The sequence below is a fragment of the Diceros bicornis genome, chromosome 19 (genome assembly GCF_020826845.1).
Source record: "Diceros bicornis minor isolate mBicDic1 chromosome 19, mDicBic1.mat.cur, whole genome shotgun sequence".
Lineage (NCBI taxonomy): Eukaryota > Metazoa > Chordata > Mammalia > Perissodactyla > Rhinocerotidae > Diceros > Diceros bicornis.
Window position 1 is genome coordinate 33255071 of NC_080758.1, and position 19508 is coordinate 33274578.

The window sequence follows — 19508 nt, forward strand, 5'->3', positions numbered from 1 at the left end:
CTCAGCATGGCTGGACAGGAGGTGTGTCAGTGGGCGCCCGGATCCAAACCCGGGCCACCAGTAGCGGAGCGTGCGCACTTAACCGCCAAGCCACGGGGCCGGCCCCCAAATTTTCTTAATATACCTTTGACTTTGCCTATTTCTTTTAACCCACAGCTGGAATTGATCTTCTTATAATTTATTCACAATTTTTAAATCAATATTCATAAGTGAGTTTGGTGTGCACTTTTCTAAAACATTTATTAGGGCAAGCTTTGATATGGGGGCTACACTAGGCTTATAAAATAAATAGTGATGCTTCTAAACTTTTCTCATGCTGTAGATTCCAGAAAGTAAAAACTATCTATAGTCTTTCTTGAAGATTTGCTAGAAACTTTCCACACTATTGTCCATCCGGGTCTGAAAATTTGGGGGAGTAAGACCTTTGAGGACCTTTTTCCTACGACTAGAGTTAGTGGGTCTGTTCAGGTTTTCTACTTCCTCCTGAGTCAATTTTAGTAATTCATGTTTTATTTTAAAAAATCCATTTCATTTCCAATTTTAACTCACATAAAGTTGTACCTAATATTCTGTTATCTAAGTGTCTATCCCTGAATCCTAAGTTTCATCTGAAAGCAGCATTCTTGGACTCCAGGTTGCCCTCTCCAATCTCACCACGAGTATGGATCTCCCTTTTGTACAAATTTCCCGTTACTGGAAGCAACTCTCCTCCAATTTTCTTGCTCCATTTTCTTTTGTGTTCCTGAATCTTTTCACTAGCCAAATGCTTCTTCTCATCTTTATCCAAAGGAGTCTGTTTTTGTTCAGTGTCAGGAGTTTGATGGGCTTCATCAAAGACTGGGGTTTCCTGTTCTAACCTTCTAGTCTCAAAGTCTCTGGGCTTATTTATCAGATTTAGAGGATGAGATGAGAGTGAAGAGAAGGGCTGGGTCCCCAGCTGGGGTAGGGGACATTAGGTCACACTCTTTCCCACGGCATAGAGGGCTCTCAAGAGCCCACAGGCATCCTCTCCCAAGGCCTCTCCTGTTACAACCTACCAGCCATAAAAAAGTCGGGCAGGGGCCGGCCCCGTGGATTAGCGGTTGAGTGTGTGCGCTCTGCTACTGGCGGCCCGGGTTCTGATCCTGGGTGCGCACTGATGCACCACTTCTCTGGCCATGCTGAGGCCGCGTCCCACATACAGCAACTAGAAGGATGTGCGACTATGACGTACAACTATCTACTGGGGCTTTGGGGGAAAAAAAAAAGGAGGAAGATTGGCAATAGATGTTAGCTCAGAGCCGGCCTTCCTCAGCAAAAAGAGGATTAGCATGGATGTTAGCTCAGGGCTGATCTTCCTCACAAAAAAAAAAAAAAATTCTTCAAACACAACTAGTTCTAATTCAATTTCCCTTTCAAAAAAAAAAAGACACCGTATTTTCCACGGGAGATAGAGGTTTGAAAAGGAAGGAAGCTATTCCTATTTTGAGAGTGTCATAAAATATATTTATGGAGCACTTCTGCTCCATAAGTGAAGCAGTCAGTGAGTGAAGTGGTGTCTGCGCCTCCTAACTTGGCTAGGTCAGAAGTGTGAGCAAAAGCCAAAGATCCAGGTCTAATAATTGAGAGGGGGCACTGGTGATCAGAGGTGAAGCAGCAAATAGAATGACACTGTTGATGACACAAGCTCATCTGAATATGGGTGGTGGGAATGCAGCAGAATCCAGGTCCTAGAAGGGTTTGTGGGGAGAAGAGAACAGGGGTATGAGCAAAGGGCCTGTGGTGGGGATCCATGCAGGAGAGCAGGAAGGAGGGATAAGAAAACAGAGCCAAACACAAGAACTGGGTGAGGCAAGAGGAACAAGGTCAGGGCTCAGGTACTGGAATCATAACTCATTTTGCTTCCCATTCATGGCACAGAAAGCAAAGAGAAAAAACGTTTGTGTGTTGCTTTGCTGTGACATTGACAGCTGGAATCCTTTCATCCAGGGCCAATACAGACCTCAGCTAGGACCCTAGGCAGTTCTAGGAGAGCAGTTCATGTGCTCAGAGTCAAGTAGACTGGGCAGACCCTTCCACTCTCACTTTACTCGCAATTACTAGGGAATGATGAATCCTGATCATAGGGGAAAAACCAGAGAAGCAACATGATTTTGTATACAGAACTACCCAAAACTCAGGAATTGATGATGCCATGTACCTCTAAAAGCGGGTGTAAAGGTGAAGCATACATGAGTGAATTGGCTAAAAGTCCATTTAAGAATTAGACTTTCTGTGTTTGCTTGCTTTATAATAATACATCAAGTTTTTGATTTGTGTACTTTTCTACATGTACACTATACTTCAATAAGAAGTAAAAAATAAAATGAGTTAAACTCTACCTCTCCTCTCCAACTCTGAGCAATAGGGCAAAGATCACTCCCATACCCTGGCAGAAATCTGGAAGTTTGTTCTTTGGAGAGGGATTCTGAAATCAGGGTTGTTGTTTTTTTGTGTGTGTGTGTGAGGAAGATCAGCCCTGAGCTAACATCCATGCCAATCCTCCTCGTTTTGCTGAGGAAGACTGGCCCTGAGATAACATCCGTGCCCATCTTCCTCCACCTTATGTGGGACGCCGCCACAGTGTGGCCTGACAAGCAGTGCATCGGTGCACGCCCGGGATCCAAACCCCGGCCTCCAGCAGCAGAGCGCGCGCACTTAACTGCTACACCACGGGGCCGGCCCAAATCAGGGTTTTTGACTGAGAGGTTGGGAGATACCATTTACAGTTGAGGTGGGAGCACTAAGATGAGAACAAGGGGTTAAGTAAAAGTCTACATACTGAGTGTTGAGACTCCCAGCCTTCTTCACCAACTTGGTTCCCAGACATCAGTAGCCAGCCCTGTCTGGGAAAGATGAGCCTCAGGGAAAGATCTAAAGTTACTGACTGTCGGTATTCCCCAATGAATGACCCAGGCAGATTGTCCCACAAAGAATCCCACAGTCAACAAGGCCCTTCCACAGGCACAGAGCTGCACTGGATTTTGTACCCTCACTCTTTATAATGGGTTGACAGCCAAGCATCACCTGAAAGAAAGACATTAAAGCAAATAAATAGAAATAGCAACATAGACAAAAGACAGGCATGAAGGGAGAAAGAAACTTCAAAAACAAATCATGAATATCTTCAAAGAGATTAATTCATTCATCCTTTCACTCAACAAAGATTGTTCACGTCCCATGTGCCAAGCATGGCTCTAAGGTGCTGGGAACAACAGGGAACAAAACAGAGATGTTTGCCCTTATAAGCTGATATTCTAACTGAGGTGCGGTGAGGGAGTGAAATCGAACAGAAAATGATGAAGAATACACACAATAAATAAGTAAAATTAAATAGTAGGTTAGAAAGTGACAGTTGCCATGGAAAAGAAGAGTGGAACAGGAAAAGAGAGACCAGGAGTGCTGACCTAGGGATGGGATGGACATATGGGCAGGCTGCAGTACTAAACAGAGGCCAGGGCAGGCCTTTGAGAAGATGTGATTTGAGAAAAATCTTGAAGGAGTGAGGGATTCTAGGCAGAAGGAACAGCTAAAGCCAAGGCCCTAAGGTGGGAGTGGGCCCAGAGAAGTCAAAGAACACCGAGGAGGCCCGTGTGACTGCAGCAGAGTGAACAAGAGGTAGAGAGGCCGATGACGTCAGGGAGGCAAGAGGAAGAGAGATCATATTGGGCTTTGTCGGCCAGGGCAAGGATGCAGGCTTTTCTGTGAGTCAGATGTGGAGCCACTGTGCAATTTTTAGAGGAATGACATGATATGACATATTTTAAAAGAATCACTTTGGCTGCTATGCTCATAAGTATATATTTTATGTCGATGAGAGCATATTGAGATAAGAAAAGACATTACAGCCACAAAATAAAAATTGATTTCTATAAAAAGAACATGCAAAACATTAAAGAGAGTCCTTGGACATTAAAACCACGATACCAAAAAAATAAAAAGTATAACAGAAGAGTTGGAAGATGAAGCTGAGGAAATCAGAATTCCATAAAGGAGATCAAAAAGACAAAATACGGAAAGAAGACATAAATGTGGAAGATAGGAGAGCAAAGATGACAACCAACATTCCTTGTTGATGCCTAGCAAAGTGCTATGTCTACAGTAGGTGCCCAAAAAATGTTTCATGGATGAACTCAGAAGTAGAATTCAAGGTGAATTAATAGGCAAATTTAAATCAAAGGCTGGAGATTAGACCAAGGTTAGATTCAAGCTGTGACTGATAATAGTTAGGACATGCCGAGGACCTAATTGTATCAAGATGGACCTGCTTTCAAAGCTCTGTGGTCTACTTTATTTGGTTAATGTTTAAGTTGAGTTGTTTTAATAAAGAGATATCTTCCCCTCAAAGTACTTTCGTGTATCAAGTTTCAGTGACCCAGGCCTTGGTAAGTATGGGTCCACCCAGCCAACACCCTATGTGACTTATAGACTTTGTGCCTGCCTTCTTTGTTTTTCTCAATTGTAAAATCCTAATCTTTGTGCCTTGAGAAGTTAAATTATTTTATTGCCAATCAATGAGATAAGACCGCAAGAGAAAGAAGACTCCTTGGCCCCCTGCTGGAGGCAGGAAGCAAACACCTGGGAGAGCAACACGGTAGAAGATCATCTTGAGTCAACGTTCAGAATGAGAAGGATTGATCTTGGGCCAGCAGCATTCCACAGCTCTTTTGGTCTCACTCCCTATTAAATGGGGGAAAATACTTGGCATTTTCTGACATCCCCAAGAAGCGGAAACAGAACTCTCAGCAAGTCCCCTGTCAGTAGCTCTTAAGTCTTAAAATGTTCAAATCACAGCTACAGGGACAGGAGCTTGTAGCTATGTCCAGAGAGATTTGATTTACCCCAACTCCTCATGGTCGCTCCTCTTGCCCGATGCAAGTCACCTTCTGCCAGGTCACAAACCCTCCTGGGCTGTGCTGGTGATTCTGCTGCTGCCATCTTTTCAGTTGTAGGGGGATACTGGTCCTGTGGGTGGTGGTCTCAGAGCAAACTCTGTGGATATTAATCCCAGAGAAAACCTTCTTGAAGGATTAGCATCTTGGCCAAGAGACTTGATCCCTCAGATTAGAGCATTTTCTAGTTGGCTTTTCTCAAGTTAGTGAGAGGAATGAAAGAATGGAGGCATCAGAGACAGAGGGAGTAGTGCCTGGGAAGAAGCTGAGGAAGGAGAGAGACAGGGAGGAAAGCCAGCACCTCGTGTTCAGGATAAACTACCGAGCCACCAGGCGTGCCTCCCACAGAAACTGAGAGAAAACGTACCCTGCCTCTCACTGGGTCATAAATCACACATTGTTCCCTTCCCCTGGCCTTCAGAGCACCAAAGCGTGTGTCCACCCCTACCACAGACCTTCCCCAGCTGTGAGACTTCTGTTTTGATTTCTCACTCCTCACAAAAAGGATCTTCACAAAGCCTTCTTGTGTTGTTTCTGTGCTATTTCTATGAAGTTTCTTCAAGACCCTGGAAGTTACCATTTTAGCTTGAGAATAATGGTGGATTGAGGAAGAGGGGTTACACCTTCTTGGGTGCCCCCCACCCCCACCCATGGGCACTACCAGAGGTCCAATCCCAAAGTGAGGAAATGGACTAAGAGGAACAGGGCAGCCCAGATCAGTGCTTCTCAGACCTGATACATAATGGACCCCTTAGAGGTCTTGTTTAAATGTAGGTTCTGATTCAGCAGGGCTGGGGCAAGCTCAAGATTCTGCATTTCTAACAAGTTCCCAGGTGACGCTGATGCTCCTGGTCCACAGACCACACTTGGAATAGCAAGGGGCAAGACTGAGGAGAGGAAGTGCAGAAAGAGGTGAAAATAGAGCCCATGGAAAGAAGGGAGAGGAAAGAACCACCTCCAGGGAGAGGCGGTCTGATGGTGCTCCAGCTGCATCACCTTGTCTTCACCGTCTTCCCTGCAGGGCCTTCCAGGGCAGGGGCCTCTGTGGCCCATGTCTCGGCTACAATGGGGTGCTTTAGTCCTCCCCCTTCCTCTCTTGTTCCAGAACTCTGGAGCACACAGCCTCCCAGGCCCAGCTGCATGCTAAAGAAGGGCCAGGAGACCTCCTCACACCCTCCCATTGGCAGTTCTGTCAGGGAAGGGAGCTCTGCCTTGGCTGGGGCTGCCTGCCGTGCTGGTTCCAGCCCCGGGCTCTGGGGTAGTTCCACCATGGAACAGCAGGTTCTTCAGATCGACCCCAGGGACAACAAATGGTCTCTCTCTCCTCTTCCTCAGCTTCATCCCAGGCACTACTCCCTAAAGCCAAAGGAATGACCTTCTTCACTTTCTCAAACAGCAGCTTCTATTTACTGAATGCTTGCTATGTGCCAGGCTCTGTGCAAAGCACCCTCCCATATTGTTTTATTTAATCCTCACAACTGCCCTACGGGGTAGGAACTGGTTTACCTCCACTTTACCAGATAAGGAAACTGAGGCTCCAGAGATAAACTGCAATACCTTGTAACAAGCTAAGAAGATTCAATCTGTTCCCTTCCCACCCTGGCACTAAACCATGACTGAACTTGACAGCTCTGACGCCAGAAGCCTCTGTGACTGAATCTAGGAGAGACATCCCAGGATAGGAATTTAGATGACAGAGCAAGGCAACTAAGGTGTGTTGATTTGGTTTAAGACCCTTTGAAGGTCAACAGAAAAGTCAAGCCTGTTATTGTCCCTCTACCAGCTTCCCTCATGGCACCAGTAATAGGAAGCTCTTCTGTGCCAGCTGGCAGGGATGAATGACCCTGGAGGAAAGGACTTGCAGGTGATTGTGAACTGGACTCAGTGGCCTGAGCAGAGGGTGCCAGGCAGAGATTTGACTTGCCAGGTAGCACCCAATCTGTTTGAAAAGTAGCTGGCCTGCCAGGCAGCTGACAGATGGTCACTTAGGAAAGTCTGAATCAAATGGTACCAGCCCACCTGTTCATAACCCAAAGGAACATGGTATCCTGGGATGGAAATACACTCTTGACTTGGGTTCTTTATTCAATAAACCTAAATGCCCACAAGCACTGTGCTAGACTTTGTGGGACCGTAAGACACACTCTTTGCCCTTAATGAAGAAAATTAGCAGGTTGGGTACAAAAGTAGTCAAGCAGTGTTGGGAACTGCAGTGAACTGGAGACTTCTGCTCAGCCAAAGCTGCTTCACTATCTTGTTCTAGTTGGTTGTAGCCTCTCACTAACAAAGAAAAATCTATTGACTTTTCAAAAGCCCAAAATCAAGATCATGTGAACCTTTCCACTTTTAAAAACAAAATGCAGGCCAACATCTGCAGCCACTAGTTTGCAACCTCTGCTCCTCACTGACCAAGCCCTATCTTGTCCTGTTGTACCCTCAGCATCTAAAAATTCCCGGTAGAAAGGAAGTAGTCAATGTGCTTCTGGCACAATGGCCAGGTGAAGCTCATCCAAGGGCAATGGGTCTGGAATCACCATATGTGGAACAGCTGATGCAACTGGGGAGGATTTTTAGCCTTGGAAACGACTAATGAGAGGCATAACAGTTGTTGCAAATAAGAAAATCCTCATAAAGCTAGGGCACATGGTTTGGCCAACACTATAAAGAGGGGAGGGATGGTCCAGCCCTGGTAGCCTAGTGGTTAAGTTGGGTGTGCTCTGCTTCAGCAGCCCAGGTTTGGCTGCCGGGCACGGACCTACACCACTCATCTGTCAGTGGCCATGCTGTGGCAGTGGCTCACATACAAAAAGAGGAAGATTGGCAGCGGATGTTAGCTCAGGGTGAATCTTCTTCAGCAAAAAATAATAAAAAAATATATAGGGGGGAGGGAGGAGATGAAGGCCATTTTTAGGTAAAATACACATTTGACAACTGACCTTGGTCCCGACTACTGCTGTCCATGCCTCTACACTCCCCCCATTTCTTTACTTGTCCAGCCCCTAAATACATTTGGCTTTCATACTTGGTAAAGAGAATTCAGGCTTTGCCTAAATTTGAGTCTTGAATATCCAACCTATTACCTCAGAATCTTACCCAACTCAGGGTTTTTCAAAGGATTAAAACGAAACAGATTACATAATAAAAGTGCTTGGCACAACATTTGGCAAAGGGTTCAAGAAACATTCACCATTATTATGGAGGTTTAGAAGTTTTCTATAAAGCACTAGAATATACAATTACTGTTAATGCATAGTTACAGGGAAACTGATTTTGGCTCAATAAACAATACTTCTGTAACAATGCCAACTGGAATGAGATTATGAGCCTGAAAGTTCAAATAGAACAGCAAGTGCTGTTCCTCATCTGAGAGGATATTTCTGCTCCAGGAACCTGACTTTACGGTCTCTGCTCTTAGGACCCTATGACTACATGCACAAACATGGAAAACTATACTTATAACGTATATTAAAAAGAATGTGGCTAATCTCCATGGATATGGAAAGATATACAAAATAGAATAAGTGGAAAAAAAGAAATTTTAGAACTATAGAATGGGAGCCTGAGTTTTTAAAAGAAGAATATATATGTTTATGTGCTTAGAACATTTCTGGCAGAGTATACAAGCAACTTAATTAGATAATGTTGGACTGGGCTGGGGGAACAAATGTTTACTCCTCCCCACCAAGTGCTTACTTTTGCCTTTATACCCTTCTGTTCCATTTTGATTTTTTTTCTCTTACCAGCCACATCACTACTCTTATAAAAACAACCAAATAATCTGGCCAAAACCTTCTGGTCTGAGCTTTGCTTTGCAAACACTGCCCAGGATAAAGCCTTATATTATTTCCCCACATCTTCACTGTCAAGGCCCAAGAACTTTAATTAGACTACTGGAATCCCCAGCCTACCCTCCCATTACCAAATGTACCCTAACCTGGGAGGCTGCTTCATGTCACCCTCTTTTTCGTTCTTCCTTTCTTGAGTCCTAGTTTTTTTCCCATGTGCACTCACTCCATAGGTCCCCAGGGCTCTGAGATATCGTCCCAACACTGACTCCTAAATTTCTATCTCCAGCCTAGACTCTCTTCCTGAATTCCAAACCTGCACACTGTGATTGCCTACTCAACATCTCCACTTGGACGACAAGCAGATATCTAAAATTTAACAAACCCAAAGTTGAACTATCTTCCCAATAAACTTGCTACTCACAGCCCTCCAAATCTCCAAAGCCATCCCTCCTGATGGCACGTGGAGGCTTCCAGTCACCCATGTCCATAACCTCAGAGTAAAAGAATGACTGGAAAGCAGTCTGACCCACAATGCCAGTTATCTAAAAATTAAGGCAGTCTTGGGTATTGCAATCAAAGATGTCATATAGTCATTAAAACGTTTTCTGAAATATGTTTAAAGTAAACTCATTTTAAGTCTAGGATTTAGATTTCGACATTTTAATTTCTTTTGACTATAAGCCACTTTTTGCAAGCTAGGAAACAGAATCAAACTAAGGCAGTCTAGTCCTCTAGGGATCCAGGCCGAGTCTTGAGATCTTCAGCAGCATGACATCATAATACAAGGTGCTAACAATGGGGTTATAAAGTCTAAAAGCCACTTATATACATTTTTCCTTAGGAAACAGCCAAAAGTCCAGTCCTTAAAGGCATGATATACAGTACATCTTGATCTACAAAGGACAGAATGACCTTAATTATATGCTGGCCAACCTACTGGTGAACCAGATCAGAGCTGGCCAAAGATTGGTGAAAAGAGAAAATGTTTACGTTTTGAAAACTGCTCTGAGGTTTAAAAAATTCCTGGTTGCTGGTTAATAAGCAAGCAAGTAAAAAACATTACAGATGCACCCACACTGATATTTGACTTTGCCAAGGTCTTCCACTAGAACACGAAGTTAGAGATGAGTATAGGGGATAACTTAGATATTTTCAAAATAAATTACTTAGTAACAAGAAATTTGACACACCATATTCTTCCATTTGTCACAAGAGCAAATTGATGATGAGAACTATTTAAATAAATGCTCAATTCTAAAAAGGGTGGTGGCAGCAACACTTTCCACTATAGAGTACCCTCCTGCTTTCCTGTACAATTACCACTGCCATTCTTCCATGATACACATTCATGTGGAAAAACTTGTCACAAGCTTTTTCCAGGGCCAGGAGATGAAAAGTAGAGCATGTCCTAATCAGCTATTTGTAACCTCAGTTAACATCTTTAGGGTGGACCCATAAAATCTGGCCATTGTTTTGTTAAACATCTGCAAACTGCAGAATTCCTTAGCCCTTAGTCATAGTTTCTGCTCAATGTCTTGAAGCTGGGCTCAGTCCCATCTGTGACTCTTCTCCTCAGGGCTGATGTGGGTGCTAGTCATCAAAGTCTGGAATGTCATCGTAGGAGTAACCCCGGTAGCCTTTGTATGCATAGAAGGCGATGCGCAGGTGGTAAAATCCTGGCAGGAACATCAAGATGCCAATGATCAGGAAGGGAACGGCCTGGTTTGCCTCCTGGTGGCAGAAGGAGGCAAACGCATTAGCACCACACAAGTTACAAATTTTAAAATAAAATAAAGCCATGGGTCCCAATTCATAGATCAGTATCTTAATTTTCAGAGCATTTTCTTCAGGTAGTACACTACCAAGGGAAAAGGTTTACATCTCTTTTCCTCCTGATTATCAATTGTAAAAAAACTGCAAAGTACTAAAAATTATAGAGAAAATAAATTATCCATGTTCATCCATAGATATTTTAGCTTATTTCCTTCTGCTCCCTCTTTAAAGTTTTTAGTTGGGAACACATCATACTCTGACTTGTTTTTGCCTCTTATTAGAACAAGCACTTGCCAAATTATTATTAAAAGCTCTTCATTGGGGGGTGAGGGGTGGACGAAACGGGTGAAGGTGGTCAAAAGGTACAAACTTCCAGTTATAATATAAATAAGACCTGGGTACATAATGTACAGCATGGTGACTATAGTTAATAATACTGTATCGTATATTTGAAAGTTGCTGAGAGAGTCGATCTTAAAAGTTCTCATCACAAGAAAAAAAAATTTATGTGTGGTGATGGATGTTAACTAGACTTACTGGGGTGATCATTTCCCAATATATACATATATTGAATTATTATACTGAACATCTGAAACTAATATAATGTTATATGTCAACTAATTGTAATATTCCACTGTAATGGATGTACCACAATTTTACTTAACCACTTCCCTAGACTCTTGGATAATTTGGTTGTCTCATTTTTTTGTCATTGTACAGAATACCATAATAAACTTAAGTGTTTTTCTTGGCCTTTCAGATTAATTCCTTATTGTATATTCCCACAAGTACAATTCACAGGTCAAAAAGAGAGGAATGGTGTTTAGTCTCTTCATCAGTAGGGCTTCAACTTTTGGGAGAGTTCCATGAGGACAGAGACTTTGTTTAGCCCTGTATCCCCAGCGGTGCCCAACATATCGTAGACGCTCAATAAACGTGCTGAATGAATGGATTCACCTTTATAAAATTACTTTGTCTTGTTTTTTTTAGGTGCAGTCTTAAATGTTTATACAGTTAAATTTGTCCTCCTTTTCCTCAATGATTTTTCCATTGTTTTTAAGCTTAGGAAGATTTTCCTCATTCTAAAGATTTACACACAATCTAAAAGTCTCCTTTTGGGGCTGGCCCCGGGACTTAGCGGTTAAGTGTGTGCACTCCGCTACTGGCGGCCCGGGGTTCAGACCCTGGGCACACACCAACACACCACTTGTCCGGCCATGCTGAGGCGGCATCCCACATACAGCAACTAGGATGTGCAACTATGACATACAACTATCTACTGGGGCTTTGGGGAAAAAAAAAAAAAAGGAGGAGGATTGGCAATAGATGTTAGCTCAGGGCCAGTCTTCCTCAGCAAAAAGAGGAGGATTAGCACGGATGTTAGCTCAGGGCTGATCTTCCTCACAAAAAAAATAAAAATAAAAATCTCCTTTTACAGGGCTATTTACACAATGTATATTGACAAGTTAACTAATTAATATCATTTTGGCTGCTTCATTCACATATAGGAGTATTTACTTCATACAGTTATACTGAAAATTAAATGAGGTAATACATGTAAAGCAAATGGCCCCAGCTGGCACACACTAACTCAATAAACACAAGCTTAAAACCAAGGGAAGAGAACTTGAAAGGGCTCCCTCAGGCCAAAGATGGACTTTGTGAATGTCAAAAAGAATAAAGTCTACAACTTCACAGTTGACATACTTGGTGCTATTTCTGTTATCATATTTTACATTTTCTACCTTTCTGTTTCTTTTGTTGTTTGCAGGATTTTGAATGTACATCCCTAATGGGATATATCCTAAGGATTAAAAGAATTGCAAAGAAAATTTATACTGCATTCAGACTTCTTATACTTAGCATTAAGACTGCTACTATTATTTTGAAGCTATTATATGTATAATTTAGAATAAGGCAATTAAGTATATCAATATCATTAGGATAGACATACATAATATAAAATCAAAGAAATGAAGCTCAAACTCTAATCTTAAATTTGCATGGGAAATATCTATATATTATTATATCTATGTATATTACATAAATGTTATTTTCCCTTGTTTTCTAAAAGATATCTATTTCCTGATTCTGTCACTGAAAAGGCCTAGAAACAATGAAAACCAATAGCAATGAGCAACACTAATGCCCAGTTTGTGGTCTCTAAATCTAACCCCCATAAAGAAATCAGGGCTCTTTAGAGAAATGGCTGTTTACAAGTTGGGGTGGGGGGAGGCAAGAAATGTATAGATGCGCTGGGATAACTTGTGCCAGAAAGCTATCAAAAGCTACTGGGGTCAGGTTTAAAAGACACAGGAGTAACTTGAAGGGGCTCCTACTGAGCAAATATAGGACAATTTATATGTTAAAGACTGCAACTGATTGAAACACAAATATACTTAAAAATGATGAATTTATAACGATACTAACAACTCTTTGGTCGCCTTTTGGGGTCGCTAGGTGTATTTTTACAGAAGTTGATCAATAAAGAGAAATAGTCAAACATTTTTTTCTACCTTCACTATACACATTGTATTTCAGGGTAACCAAACAGCAGATTTGAGAAAGTTCTTTATGAAGAATTTCAGCTGATAAATGCAGAAAATGACAGAACTGGATTACCATTAGTGCAGAGTGATGGTGAAATTTATAATAAATGAATTAGGCTGAAGACACTTGAACCCAGTAATCAATCTTGAAATGAACTAAAAATTAGGATAACCATTATGTGCCTCCTAAAGTAATGCTATAGCAATGGTTCTCAAAATGTGATCCTTGGACCAGTGGCATTACCTGGGAACTTGTTAGAAAGGAAAATGCTTGTGCCCTGCCACAGATCTACAGAATTAGAATGTCTGGTAGCGGGGCCAAGGAATCTTTGTGTTAACAAGTCTGCCAGGTGATTCCGACTGACACTGAAGTTTGAGAACCAACGTGCTATAGCAAATATACAGCACCTCCTATGAAATACTCTTTCTAAAACAAAACTAAATTAAATCTGAATCTAAGCAAGTCCCTAAATATAACAGTATGCAAGAAATAATACGCAAGAGAAAAATAAGGTAAATGATATTAAGAAAGCACCCCTAGATTTACGTAAAAACTGTTAGAGATGTATACTGAAGATGTATACTTAAAAATTTACCAGCAAAATGTAAATCTGGTATTTGCTTTAATATACAGAAAAAAAAGTTGGGGGGATAGATGAAACAAAATGTCTGTAACTGTTGATGCTGGGTGGTGGTCACATGGGGGATTGTTATATTATTCCATCTACTTCTGTTTTGTTTGATATGTCTGTAATAAAAAGTGAAAAAAAAAACAAACCAAAAAACAAAACAAAATCTATTGGTGATTTTCTTAATTAACATCTTTATCCTTATTTATCAAGTAGTCTTTTACAAACCACATAAGGTGAAATGATACTTATTGCATGTGGATCTCACCTCCGCTCTCCATTTGTATAACATCATTAGTAGATGCCTTATTATACCCCTGGGATTAATACTGCTGCAACGAAAGTTAACTGAAGGCACAGTCCTAAACTTAGGTGTTCAAATTGAGACTGCACCAAGTAAGCATCTGGTGGCCATATAACAGTTTTAAATAGCTAAGGACCTAAGGCATATCAGATACACTTCTTAAAAGCCATATGCAGCCATTTTATTGTGACAGTGCTACTATTCCCAATTCCAATGATAATTCTCAGTTTTAGCTCTTGGCTGTGTTCCTTCTGCAGAGCAATATGATCACCATACCCTTGCCTGGTGTGTGCTGAAGAACAGACATGAATTATGGTCAATATTAATTCAGTACAACTTAGACACTGTGTGTAAGCATCTGTATATAGCCCAAGAGACAACCACCAGACACTGCTTTAGGTTTCTAAGGCATCATATGGAAGCTCAACAGGAACTCCAACCAAACCCAACGTTAAGAAGGATCTGATTCATAAGTCTAAAGTCCTGGATTGGTCAGTGGCCCCAGACCTATACAAGCCTCAGTGCTTCTCCCCAAACACTGACTAGTATGTCTGCGGCACTGCAAAGCTACAATAACAGCATTCTATCCCAGTTACAGCCTTTGCTGTTTCAAACTATGACAGTAGGAAAATCGCCCAACATCTCAGAGGGAAAATTTGCCTATCTGTCACCATCCACCTCATAGGAATTGTGGGAGAAGTCTGCTTTTGCTCAAGAGAAGAAACACGTTTTGTTATCAGAGGAAAAAATCTAAAAGAAAACCTTTTTCTTTCTGCTGGAATCTGCTGTACTAGATATAAATATAAAACAACAGAGCTCTGGCTCACATTTTAAAGATCTCATGGCACATTCCCACAAACCCTTCAGCTTACCCCTTTGCTGATATAGCCCGCCAGCAGGAGGGAGCCTATGATAATAAGAAAGGCGCCAAACAAAAACAGCACAGTAGCAAGCGCAATGGCCTTATATGGGATCTTAGGAGGGCTTTTCTTAAACTGGAAGAGAAACAAACAAAAAAAATACAAGGAAGAGCATTATGAAAATACCAGGGCTCAGACACTTTACAGCAGGGAGGGGAACAAGAACCAATCTAAATGCTTTGTGTCTCTTGAAGTAAGTCCCACCACCCAGTGCAGCTCTGGGAGAGGAAAGGGACAGGCAGAGATGAAGCTCTAGTTACTGCTCAAAGGAGTCCCAGCAAAACGTTATTCTTTCTAGTTCTAGCCTCATTCCACGGATCATTCATTGTACCATAAAAAACTATTTTCTTATACAAACAAAAAATACTTTATGGTCATTCATTGATTAGACATGTGTTTATTAAGTGCTTGGCACATGGAAGGCTGTACTAATCTACAGGGATTCAAGAGTGAACATCATGCTCTGGAGAAGTAAACAAAATAAGTAATTTCTGGCATTCAAAGTCAAGTCAGCATATAGTCAAAGGTTTTAGAAACAGCTTTTTCTAAAGCATTAGTTGCCTGCCCCATGGAGCAAGTAACCTGCCTTATCAACAAGTTCAATTCAAGATTAAGATTCAGAGACAAACTTTCTAAGGTTTGGCTCATGGTTGTATCTGACCTAACTGGCTGGAAGCTTCCCAGACGTACTTTTAAAAAAAATCTCTCTCCTTCAAGTGCGGGTCCAAAAACTAGAAAAAATAATTGATTTGTTTATTTTCAAAAGGATGGGTTCCTGCTACTCCCTCCTTGGCCCTGGTTCCACCTAAAATATTCTATTCTAAGGAGAAGTGGGCAAAAGGAGATGTTACACGATTAAATATTTTATAAACAATGATCAGAGTAGGATACAAGATAAATATTCTCTGTTTTACTCACTGTTTGCCACAAAAAATACCTTTAATAAATTGGATCTCATGACAGCAGGAAAGAAGGAAGATTCCCACAATCTGCTGGCTTTAGAAGTTAGTTTCTCCCTTAAAAGATGAACTGGCTTTGACTAAAGTGTAAACAAACTGATGACACAGTCTTTAAAAAAATTCTACTTAATAAAACACAATATGATTATTTTCCAGATAAACTAAATAAAATTTGCAACTACTGGCCTCTGGTGTTACAACTAAAAAATCTTAGAAATGGACAACATTTATATTGGCTTGAAACTGCTCTGCCAAGGTCCCTCCTTCTGCAGGCTATGGCTGAAAGGGTCTCAGAGGTGTTTCCCCTCCTGCTGCTTACTCTAATCCCCAGGGACAGTTAGCAAAACCTCGACCTGGAAGTTCTTCCTGCTAACTCAGCAGAAACAGTGCCAGCGAGTCTCATCAGCACCCTTCCGCATTTACCTGAAGGTCAATGTAGCCATCGTCTGTGCTGGAAAGCCTTGAGTATTTCACTTTACTACTGGGGATTCCAGTAGCCAGGTTGGTACGAGACGGCATCATAACACGCTGACACAGCTACAGTCCGAAAACAAAAAGAAACCCTGTTATTGTCTGCAAGTGACAACGGTGTGTTATACATATCAGCGTTCTGGGTTGCAATGTCATACCAGCAACTGGCAATTTAGGCTCCGCTGCTCTTAGAATCTTTTATTCCTTTGACAAAATGAAAACACTCTCATTATGTATCTACTCTAGTTGTCCTGGTAGAATGAGAGTCACGACATTTGCCAAGAACCAGATCTGATGTCTATCTTGCCACTAACATTCCCCTCCCTCCTAATTTTTCCCAAGTCACACAGAGAGTAGGTAGGAAGAGTGGTAACTTAAATCCAAGTCCACCTGACACCAAAGTCCATATTTTCAACCATTCTGCTATAGTATTGCCTGTCCCCTGTCCCTGCTTCAGGAAAAATCAAGAGGAGCATATACTCAAACAATTCTCTCGGGCCGGCCCCGTGGCTTGGCGGTTAGGTGCGTGCACTCCGCTGCTGGCAGCCCGCGTTCGGATCCCGGGCGCGCACCGACACACCACTTCTCCAGCCATGCTGAGGCCGCGTCCCACATACAGCAACTAGAAGGATGTGCAACTATGACATACAACTATCTACTGGGGGGAAAAAATAAATAAATAAAATCTTTAAAAAAAAAACAAAACGATTCTCTCATTCGCCAGGGAAAGGGTGGGGGGGGGGAGGAATACACTCACATCAGCATTTGCCTCTTTCCCCCTGATGGATATCATCCTTTTAATGCAGAGGATCTGTAAAGCTTCCTCTTGTAAATTTGTTTTTTCTTTTTTTTTTAATTTATTTATTTTTCCCCCAAAGCCCCAGTAGATAATTGTATGTCATGGTTGCACATCCTTCTAGTTGCTGTATGTGGGACACGGCCTCAGCATGGCCAGAGAAGCGGTTCCTGGGTGCGCGCCCGGGATCCGAACCCGGGCCGCCAGCAGCAGAGCGCGTGCACTCAACCGCTAAGCCACAAGGCCGACCCACCTCTTGTAAATTTGGATAAGCTACTGGCTCTGGCTATCAGTACTGTACCAGTGCCTCCTGATTTGCCTGTCTCTCTGCCCTACTCCAAGCAGTGAAAGTAGTGATTTCATTTCCCAGATTACTTCTTTTGTTGCATTAAAAAAAAAAACTCTGAATAAATATCTGGTGTTTGTTCAAAATAGTCAAAGCCAACTTCAGTAATGAAATCACGGTTATTTTGTCACCATTTTAAGAGACAGTAAATAAGAGTTAAAAACAATGACATTTAAATCAAAAAACATTTGTAATTTGTGCACTTTTCCTTCATAAAATCAGTTATATTTATAAAACAAGTAAATCTATTTTAATCGTTGAGCTATTTGATTTCTAAAAATGAAACATCTTTAGAAAGAGGAAATTATTTCAATAAAAGAAACATAAAAATTCACATAAACTATAAAGACTGGGCTTCCTCTAGTATGACACTTTGCAAATAATCATTATTATAACAATGGCAGGTAATAATTATCTAGCGGTGGTTAGGTGCCAGGTACTGTTCCAAGTGCTTTATATATATATTTAATCCCGAATATTAATGAGCCGTTTTAAGTGGCCTGCAGTCAATCTAAAATAACTACCATTATGAAGGAACTGGCGCTAGTCAGTTCCCTTTTTAGTAATGACATACTGGGGCAGAAATCAAGTACTGAAAAAATAAGAGTATGCGTCAAATACTAAGTTTTTAAGTGTCGCGATCCAAATTACACGATAATCTAAATTTAATTCTATAAAACTTCAAGTCCAAACTACAAATATGTGGGGGTTTTGGGGGCATTTAACCATCTCTAATTTGTATCAGTCTTTTTTTTTAGTTTTACGTACTCTACCTTTAACTATTCATACACCCGCACCACACATAAAAAAGCGCAGGGCGTGAGAGAGAAAAGAATGCGTATTGATGGCAAAAAGTAAGAATTCTAAAAGAGGGGAAAGGAAAAATGTATGTCGATGTTTTCAAAGTACCAATCCAAGTTCCCAAAAGGCTGTTTTACAGCTCCAACGGAACCCCCAAGTTCCCTCAGCACCCGAACGTTGCAAGAATTTTAAAAGCACCAGCAAAGCACTGAGCACAGTGCCCGGCACTACGCGCCTGCACACACACTACTCTCTGCAGGCCTCGCTCGGAAGAGGAATAAGAAGCGACGAGAATTTAGACGAAAAACAAACAAAACCGGTTTCTGGAAAGAGGCCACCATGCCCCGGGCGGGCGAACGCTCCACATCGAGAATTCGGCGCTTGCTTTCTGCGGGAAGCGTAACCTCAGCCACGCCTTGAGCCTGAGGAGGGCGCTTCTGCTCCCGCCCGCCGCACGCACGCCTTACCGGAGCGCCGCGCCCCGCAGCCCGCACGCCCACAGCTCGCTAACGGTTGGCCGAGGCGTCCGAAGGCTCATCGCACGCCTCACCTAGCCGCCGCCCCGCCCCGACCTGACCAGTGTCGGAAATGGCGCACCGGAAGGCGGCGCGCCGGAAGTGGCGTCACCGGGAGCGACGCCTTCTCATCCCGCCAGCCGGGGACGTCCGGTTTAACTTCTACGGTAGTGAGGGAGGTGTTGGAATTCTCGGGCGGCGCGGACAGAGAGCTGCCTCGTGTGGTTTCGGGAGGCGCCACGGCTTGCGCTGGCTGCCGGTCACCTCTCCAGGGGCGGGCGGGTCCCTAGGGTGCCTGCCCGCCTGGGTTATAGTCAGGCCCGGGGCAAGCCGGCCACGTTTGTTTCCCTGACCCCCTCGGGCAGTGTAGGGAGCTTAGCGGCGCCCCCCGGGAGGCGGAAGCCGAACCCCTCGGAGCTCCCGGAGGACCGGAGTTGCCAGGTCGCAGATCCATTGCACAGGGTAGTCAGCCCTCCATGGGGGCGCGCCGCGGTCTCTGCCCGTCAGTACCCCACCACTACTCTCTTTAGCAGCCCCACGTTCTTGTGCTTGTTTCCTTCTCCTTATCACCAACCCTTGCCCAGGTAAGAGGCCCGCCCACAAGGGACATTTTGCTACACGTGAAGCTTTTTAAAATGTCAGATTTATTAAGGTACAATTTAAATACAGTAAAGTACAACTGGATGAGATGTGACAAATGCATACAGTCTTGGAACCATCACCATAGTCTATTTTTATCACCCCCCA

The 19508-nt window shown here is 42.7% G+C and overlaps 1 protein-coding gene across 3 annotated transcripts; it reads right to left on the reverse strand.

Moving 5' to 3' along the window:
• Positions 1-9342: 9342 nt before the first annotated feature.
• On the reverse strand, positions 9343-18827 carry TMEM230 (transmembrane protein 230). 3 transcript variants are annotated; one of them, XM_058563166.1, is made up of 4 exons: positions 18714-18827; positions 16256-16369; positions 14826-14948; positions 9343-10429 (listed from the first exon to the last, which is right to left on the reverse strand). In XM_058563166.1, exons 2-4 carry the CDS (start codon positions 16352-16354, stop codon positions 10289-10291), a joined length of 363 nt encoding a protein of 120 aa, XP_058419149.1. In that variant the 5' UTR covers positions 16355-16369; positions 18714-18827; the 3' UTR covers positions 9343-10288. The 3 variants fall into 3 exon arrangements, with proteins under 3 accessions (XP_058419149.1, XP_058419147.1, XP_058419150.1); XM_058563164.1 differs by lacking the exon at positions 18714-18827 and adding an exon at positions 18564-18671; XM_058563167.1 differs by lacking the exon at positions 18714-18827 and adding an exon at positions 18219-18346.
• Positions 18828-19508: the final 681 nt, after the last annotated feature.

Excerpts from the sequence above, each read along its gene's own strand:
- TMEM230 (XM_058563164.1), bottom strand. The coding sequence starts at position 18,587 with ATGGTGGCCTCTTTCCAGAAACCG. Across the intron at positions 16,370-18,563 it reads TGGCCTCTTTCCAGAAACCG|CTGTGTCAGCGTGTTATGAT; the intron begins GTTTTGTTTGTT and ends TTCGGACTGTAG. Across the intron at positions 14,949-16,255 it reads ATGGCTACATTGACCTTCAG|TTTAAGAAAAGCCCTCCTAA; the intron begins GTAAATGCGGAA and ends TTTCTCTTCCAG.